Source organism: Terrapene carolina, unplaced genomic scaffold (genome assembly GCF_002925995.2).
Source record: "Terrapene carolina triunguis isolate 2854851 unplaced genomic scaffold, T_m_triunguis-2.0 Scaffold130, whole genome shotgun sequence".
In the NCBI taxonomy this organism is placed as follows: domain Eukaryota; kingdom Metazoa; phylum Chordata; order Testudines; family Emydidae; genus Terrapene; species Terrapene triunguis.
The window spans coordinates 647741-655835 of NW_020664481.1; the positions used below are offsets into that span (position 1 = coordinate 647741).

At 59.1% G+C, this 8095-nt stretch overlaps 1 protein-coding gene across 1 annotated transcript in view; it reads right to left on the bottom strand.

The window, feature by feature from the left end:
• Positions 1–7850, bottom strand: part of SLC12A5 (solute carrier family 12 member 5) — a 40486-nt gene extending 32636 nt beyond the window's left edge. Inside the window, exons 1-4 of the mRNA XM_026652721.1 lie at positions 7719–7850; positions 6945–7186; positions 6638–6849; positions 118–285 (exon numbers count right to left, since the gene is read on the bottom strand). Coding sequence (XP_026508506.1) covers positions 118–285; positions 6638–6849; positions 6945–7186; positions 7719–7832 — 736 coding nt within the window. The 5' untranslated portion in view covers positions 7833–7850. The remainder of the gene's footprint in view (positions 1–117; positions 286–6637; positions 6850–6944; positions 7187–7718) is intronic.
• Between the last annotated feature and the right edge of the window lie 245 nt (positions 7851–8095).

Consider the following 8095-nt stretch of genomic DNA (forward strand, 5'->3'; position numbering starts at 1 on the left):
ATGGCACACCCACACGTGTGCCGGCCCAGCACTCACAGATGCACGCACACAGAGGCGTGCACACCCACACATGCATTCGGGCGCACGCCCCCGGCACCCAGCGGCTGCAGCTCCTACCTGTGACGGACGGGAAGTAGATGCCCACCAGCAGGGTGAAGTATGAGGTCATGTCGCTGAAGACGTAGGGCTGGTCCAGGTCGATAACGGGGTCCACGAGGGCCACCGAGGGCACCCCCTGCTTCTCCACAATCACCCCCTTGGGCAGGTACGTGCTCCAGAGATTCTCTGCAGGGAGAGCCGGGGAGGGCTGGGTGTTCACACGGGAGAAACCCCTGCTCCAAGGGCGCTCTGCCATGCCAGCTCCTGCTACAGACGCAGTGAGGCATCCCCACAAGCCCATCACACAGCCCAGGAGACCCCACCCTGCTCAGCGCCCCTCCATCCCTGCACTCAGGAACGCAGTCACACAGACTCAGCCCTGATGGCCATCAGACATTGTGACGAAGTGGGGGATTTTCATGCAGAGGGAGTGGAACTCAGTTTCCCTGGGGGTTACTGGTTTAACGAGGTGAGGGGAGAGGGAGTTTGTGGTTACAGAGGACCGGAGAGAGAACTTGGGACCCCAGCTGATGGCCTCGAGGACGAATACCCCAGCGACTGGTAACATGACGACCTGAGCAGCCGGTTCTGGCCAGTGGGAGGACCATGGGCTGTAAAGAGAGGACCTGTGACCTAACCAGCCGGTTCGGGCCAGAGGACAGAAGAGAGGAGAGGAGGCCCAGTGACCCGGTTTACGACCCTGTTTTCCTGGAGAGAAGACAATGGACAGAGGCGGGGCCTGGGGCTGGGGGTATCAGATTCCCAGCTGGGAGCAGGGGGGCTCTGGGCTGGAGAGGGGGAGCAGGCAGAGCCCACCTGGATGCAGGGGAGACTTGGATGGGCTGGGCTGAGGGAGGCCAAGCCTGAGGGTCAGAGAGTTTCCTGTGCTGTGTTCACCTCTCAATAAACCCTCCTGTTTTATGCTGGCTAAGAGTCACTCCGGGCTAGAGAACAGGGTTGCATCAACACCTTCGGGGGGTGGAGGCCCCGGGGGTCCAGAGCGAGTGGACTCCCTGAGGGGGCCCACGGCGAGAGACAGACGTGCTAAGGCTCCGAGAGGTGCGGCTCCAGGAGGTGGGGGGGGGCCTAACCCTGAGAGAGAGTGGACCCCCAAGAAGGGCTGTCGCACTGAAAGGGGTTCCCCCCACGGACCGCACGGGGCCAAGAGTGGGCACGATCTGTGAGTCCGTGACAGACATGTCAGAGGGGGGTCTGAGAACACTGCAGTCGGTCCCCCATGACGGTCTCAGCCTGACCCCTGAGGATGTGCCTACACTGCAGCTGGGAGCGAGCTCCCAGCCTGGGGCCAGATCAACCTCAGCCTAGACCAGTCCACACAATCGGTCCACTTCCTAGACACTACAGTGCTAATAAGCGATGGTCACATAAACACCACCCTATACCGGAAACCTACTGACCACTATACTTACCTACATGCCTCCAGCTTTCATCCAGACCACATCACACGATCCATTGTCTACAGCCAAGCTCTAAGATACAACAGCATTTCTCCTATCCCTCAGACAGAGACAAACACCTACTACAAGTCAGGCCCAACAAAGAAAGTAACAGAACGCCACTAGCCGTCACCTTCAGCCCCCAACTGAAACTTCTCCCGCACATCATCAAGGATCTACAACCTATTCTGAAGGACGATCCCTCACTCTCACAGACCTTGGGAGACAGGCCAGTCCTTGCTTACAGACAGCCCCCCAACCTGAAGCAAATACTCACCGGCAACTTCACACCACACACCAAAAACACCAACCCAGGAACCAAACCCTGCTACAAAGCCCGTTGCCAACTCTGTCCGCATATCTATTCAAGGGACACCATCATAGAGCCTAACCACATCAGCCACGCCATCAGGGGCTTGTTCACCTGCATATCAACCAATGTGATATATGCCATCATGTGCCAGCAATGCCCCTCTGCCATGTACATTGGCCAAACCGGACAATCTCTACGCAAAAGAATAAATGGACACAAATCTGACATCAGGAATCATAACGTTCAAAAACCGGGAGGAGAACACTTCAACCTCTCTGGTCACTCGAAAACAGACCTAAAAGTGGCAATTCATCAACAAAAAAACTTCAAAAACAGACTCCAACGTGAAGCTGCAGAACTGGAATTAATTTGCAAACTGGACACCATCAGATTAGGCCTGAATAAAGACTGGGAGTGGTTGGGTCATTACAAAACCTAAACTTAATTTCCCCAATACTAATTTCTCCTACTGTTACTCACACCTTCTTGTCAACTGTCTGTAATGGGCCACTCTCATTACCACTTCAAAAGTTATTTTTCCTCCCTTGGTATCCTGCTGTTAATTGATTTATCTCATTAGCCTGACCTCACACTTGGTCAAGCAACCCCCATCCTTTCATGTATTTATACCTGCTCCTGTATGTTTCACTTCATGCATCTGGGTTCTAGCCCACGAAAGCTTATGCCCAAATAAATTTGTTAATCTCTAAGGTGCCACAAGGACTCCGCGTTGTTTTTACAAATGGTGCAGATGTTACGGCCCAGCGAAGGCTCACCCGAGCTAGGATCCAGGGAGTAGGTGGGCTTGGGCCCAGCTGCTTAGCCAGAGCTGCCACAGGTGTCACATCAGCCACATGGCTACTATTAGCACACTACTGCAAGCCCTGCTAGCACAAGTCTGTCTACCCAGCTGGGAGACTCGGTCCCCACTGCCGTGTGGACACACCCTCATAGTCAAAGGTCAGTTAACCTGTGAACTGCTTTGTCAGCATTAACTGTGATCACTCTGGACATTCATGATCTCCATATACACATCCAGTCCCTTTGGGATCTCGGTGACATCCTGTGGCAGCGAGTTCCACAGGTTAATTACACAATGCGTGAATAAGAATTTCCTTCATTAGTTTTGAATTTCCCACCTGTCAGTTTCACTGGCCGTTCCCTGGTGCCTGTGCTGTGGGACAGGGAGAATGGATGCCCCCTTTCTCATTGCTCTGCCCCATCCAGGACTGGATAGACTGGTATCCTGCCCCCTCTGCTCCAACCCTCTCGAGGGTTACAATCCCAATCTCTGCCAGTTCCCCCCACAACTCAGTTTTTCCAGCCTTGCTCGTTCTCGTCACCCTTCCCTGACCCCCCAGCTGCGTGCGACGGGGGCCCAGCGCTGCCCACAGGATCCGCACCATCGATTGATGCAAAGGTGCTGGAACATTCCCCGTGTTATTCTCCACCCCGGTCCTTGTGCAGCTCTTCTGCCTGCAGCTGCGCACTGAGCAGAGGTCTCCACTGCTGTCTGCAGTGGCACCCAGCTCCCGTCCCTGGCAGTTAATCTAGACCCCTGGGTGGTGTGAGGAGTTCAAATTCTCCCCTCCACCACACGTTACTCACCCATCCTCCCTGCACCCAGTGCCTCCTGCCTGGGGGAGCACCCCTGATGGCACCCTGGGGAGACCTCCCCCTTGGGACTCCTCTCTTAGCAGGCCTGCTCAGCACAGCCCTGGGGATTCAGGGTACCTGGAGCCTGACACCCCCTCCCTGGCTGCTGCCAGGGTCTCATCACTCTGACAAGGGACCCAGGACAGGGCCACTGGCCGAGATCAGCAGCTCCAGCCCGTCACCACACACACAGCTGATGGGGGGGCCGGGACCAGGCCCTGATGCAGGCACCGGGGATCTCTGCACAGGAGAGCAGCCAATGGCAGCGGATCCCAAAGCCAAGAGGCTGGGGCTGAGCCTTGGAAGACAGGGAGACACTCCACACCCCTGTGGAGATGCCAGCTCAGGACTACGTGCTGCCACTCTAGAAGCACATGTAGTGCGTCAGCACCATGGTGCCCCGAGTCACCTCGGCCAGGGGAGAAGGCCCCGCACAGCCCACGCGCTGGCCCTTTGGAAGATGCTGCAGGGGCTGGCTGGGCGTCCCCCTGCTGGATTCCCTACGGAGGGGCCAGGGAGGGATTCCAAATCCAGAGCTTCAGGAGAGGCTGATCCAGCCCTAGCCCCCACTGGGGGTTCTCTCAGCCCTTCCTCCTGGTCGCTTGCCCTCCCTTACCCGCTGTCTCTGCTCCTTGTTCCAGGTCGCTACCCTTCATTGCTGGGAAGAGACTGCCAGCCCCACTGAGCCGTCATCCTGCGTCAGCCCCAGCCAGGACTGCCCTCCGGGTGAGCCAGCCCAGCTCCCTGAACTTTGCCTCAGGACCGGGACCCATTCTGATGCCTGCCCTGCAGAGTCCCCAGCCCTGCCACACCTCCTCCCTCCTGCAGCCAGCGGCCACGGCACCAACTCTCCATATCTGGCCTGTCGCAGGCTGGGCCACTGGCTGTGGGCTCCCAGACTCCCCTGGACTGGCCAGCCTTTGCCATCTGCTGCCCACTCCCCGAGAACACCCCACCCTGCAGGAATCTGGGCGTGCTGCCCACTCGTGACCCTTCTGTCCTACCCACTAGGCACGGGCTGTCCCTGCCCCAGTAATCTGAGCTGCGGACACTTCTCAAGTGCATCCTGAACATCTAGTAAACGACGTCCATTGAATGCCCCTTATCTGCCATGGCAGCCATCGCCTGAGAGCGCCAAGCAGGTTAGTCACGCCTGGCCTCCCGTGAGCCTTCGGAGAGAGACACGAGCACTGGCAGAGCCTGGTGCCCGAGCTCCCCTGGCTCCGCTCTGCCCACGCACCCCTGCCGCTCCCCCAGCAGAGTCACACGCGCCAGCCCAGCGCAGAGTCGCTTCGAATGATACTTCCCAGGACACACAGCCAAGAAGTGCCGCCTGGCCGCCCTCTAGCACAAACCGCAGCACAGTGACTGCGCTGTAATGAACCAGCCACAGGAAGTCAGAGCGAGCTGGGATCTGTGTCAAACGTGCACCGAGGCCCAGGGAAGAGCGAGGTTAGAAGCCGTGCACGGGAGAGCCACAGCTGTAGTACCAGGGCTTGTGACCAGCTCCCGAGCCTGAGCGCACAGCTTGGTGTAGGGCTGCTTCTGGACTGACATCCAGCTGGACTGACTCCCAGTGACCAGGCCAGGGAACCCCCCAGAGCTGAGCCCAGAAGGGTCTGCAGCAAGAGGGGCGGCTCTCCCGCTGACTATCAGGCCTGTCCCCGAACCGGTGACCTGCAAAGGGAGCCCCACGCTGGCCCCTTCCATCTCCCGGGGGCAGAGGGAGAAGCCTGAAGCCCAATCCAAGGGCGTCACTGGAAGCTGGGGGGCTGCAGGGGAAGGCTGGTTCATTCAGCCCGGCGCTGTAAGGAAAATGCAGCACTCCCTTGAGAACCAAGCTGCAGCTGCCTTCCAGCAAAACCAGACTCCAAATCCCGGGCAAAACACAAGCGCCGTGTTTTCAACGCAGCCAACAGCACCAGCCCAGCACCCTGCCCCTTGGCACCTCCCCGGGCACCGCGGAGATTGCCGGGCGGCTGCAAGGGACAGATGTGCCAGAGGCTTTGCTACAAGTCGCAGATCTGCGCTGAGCAGGCTCAGAAGTGATTGTTCAAAGACTCCTGTCGTTGTTATTATTGTCCAGCTGCTTTGCCCCAGCCATGCTGCCGGGTGCGGGAGGAAGGCTGCTGTGCAGGCTGACGGCGGGAATAAAATCCTCCAGCCTTTTACAATTCTGACATGGCTGCAGGGATTTCCCTCGGACTCCGGTGCCCCAATGGGGTAAGTCTCAATGTAACTCCTGAAAGCATCTGGAACCAGGCCGCAGCGCCACAACCGCCTCTAGTGCCAGCACCACACGAACAGTGACCCCGGAAAAGCAGATTGTAAACAGCTCCTGCCACAAACTTCACCCGAACTTCCTCTGTCTCTGGCCCCATTCCAGAGGCCTGGGTACAGAACAGCTTCTGCTAATCTACATATGAAAGCAGCAGAGAAGTAACACCAAGGGGGCCATTACTTCTCTCTGAACCTCAGATCAATATCAGGTCTTCCCCAGGCCAAGAGGAAACAAAGAGCCAATTCATTCAGCTCCAGCCCTGGAAAGGCTGTGGGAAGCCGATGCACTGTGTCTGCTCGAAGGGCGAGCCCCAGAGGCACTGAATCTTGGTTCGCCCCATGGCTGTGGGAGATGCACCTTCCTAGGACAGCTACAGCCCAGACAAGGTTCTTCCTCACCAGTGACAACATCTCCACTGAAATGGGCAGGAAGAGACACAGCGGTGAGCAGCCCTGCACGTCAGCGTGCCCTACTTAGGGGGGCAGGTCCTGCTGCCCCACAGAGCCACCCTCCCAGCCCCCCTGCTCCAAGGCAATTGGAAGGTGGGAAATGAGCTTTCCTCACCTTTCAGCTGCTGGCAGGGCTGGTTTCTAACATGCACAAACTTCTCATGATCTCCAGCACCTCTCCCGACCCATACACAGCTCTGCTGGTGCCCCTCAGGCCTGACCCACAGCCCCCGGCTGCTCCACTTCTGGGCTTTTCCTTCCCAGAGGCTGAGCCGGGCTCTGGGGCGACCAAGCAATAGGTCACTCGGGAGCCGGAGGGGGGCCTGAACCAGCGCTAAGCCCAGGTCTGCCCACTCTCCCTCCCCCGCGCGGCTGCTCATACCTTTGATGAGCGCACTGGCAGCGCCCGGGATGCCCTGGATCTCGGTCACGTTGTTCCTCAGGAAGTACTCGTCACAGGTGGCGTTGAGGAATTTGGAGGTGCAGAACAGCTCCCACAGCTTGGAGCCCACTGTCTCGTTCCCTTCCAGCACCAGCTTGGCACAGATGTCGAAGCCGTGGCGCGACAGCGTCCTGTTACCCAGCAAACAGATCCTGGGGGGAGAGGACACAAGCAGAGAATGTACCAGAGCCATCTCCTGCCTTGTGGCAGCCCGGGGGAGGCGGGAGGGTGCTGCGCTGCTACTCACGGGAAGCTGGGGGGGTCGATGGCAGACTTGATGACCCCAGCGTAGATGGCCAGGATGGAGAGGATGACGCAGCCCAGGAAAACCAAGGCAAACTTGTTGACGTACTTGACCCCGACGAACACCACCGTGGCCATGCAGGTGAGCACGCAGGTGCCGTAGACACGCATGTTGTTGAGCATGGCCGCGGCCTCCTCGCTGGCATCCTCTCCCTCGAAAATGGCCATGGCGGGGAAGATATAGGCCTGGGAGAGAGTCACAGCCAGCATCAGCGCCTGGCCCAGCACAGCCCCCACCCCCCGGCTCCACTGGCCCACTTTTCCCCGTTGATCAGGGTGATTACAGCCATGCCCCCGGACCGGCCAGGATCAGAGCCCCCGTGTGCCAGGCTCAGCACCTCACAAGAGCCAAAATCATGAGATTTTAAAAAATGACGTTGTGTTTTGTGGTTCCGACCCCCACCCCATCCCCAGAGTGTGTGGGTCTGTGAGACAAGCCGTGCTGCCCACGCCCCCACACGTATTGGCTCTGGGGATTTGGGGAGCTCTCACCCCATCTGCCTGTCCCCTGTCCCCCCCAGCCTCTCCTCTGCTCCTCCGGGGCTCTACCCAGTGGGGTCCCCATCCAAGCCGGGTGCTGGGGGGGGACAGAAGCGCCACCCTGCCCCCATTGCGCATGGCTGGAGTGCTGGGCCAGAAGGTTGCTGGGTTACGGACCCAAGGGGCTGCAGGAACAGCCTCCCCCAGCGCCAGCTCAGAGGGGCCCAGCCACACTCACCAGAAGGATCTCGATGGTGCCCAGGATGTACATGGCTCCCGCGAAGGTGGTGCCCAGGTAGAAGCACAGCCCCACGGCCCCTCCGAACTCGGGCCCCAGAGAGCGCGAGATCATGTAGTAGGAGCCACCCGCTGGCAAAGAGAAGAACAAAGGGGGTTGGGCCCCACTGCAGGAGCCTGGCACGCGCCTCCTGTCTCAGGAACAGCTCCCTTTGCCCCCTGCCGGGCCGCTCGAGGGCACCAGGGCTCTTTCGACCTGAGCAGCGCCGAGTCCCAGCTCCAGCTCTCCTTCCTCAGGCCGGGGGAGCCACTGTGGGTCCAGCTCTTGCCAGGCAGGAGAGGGCGAGGGGGCAGGGCGAGGACAGGGCCTGAGCTGTG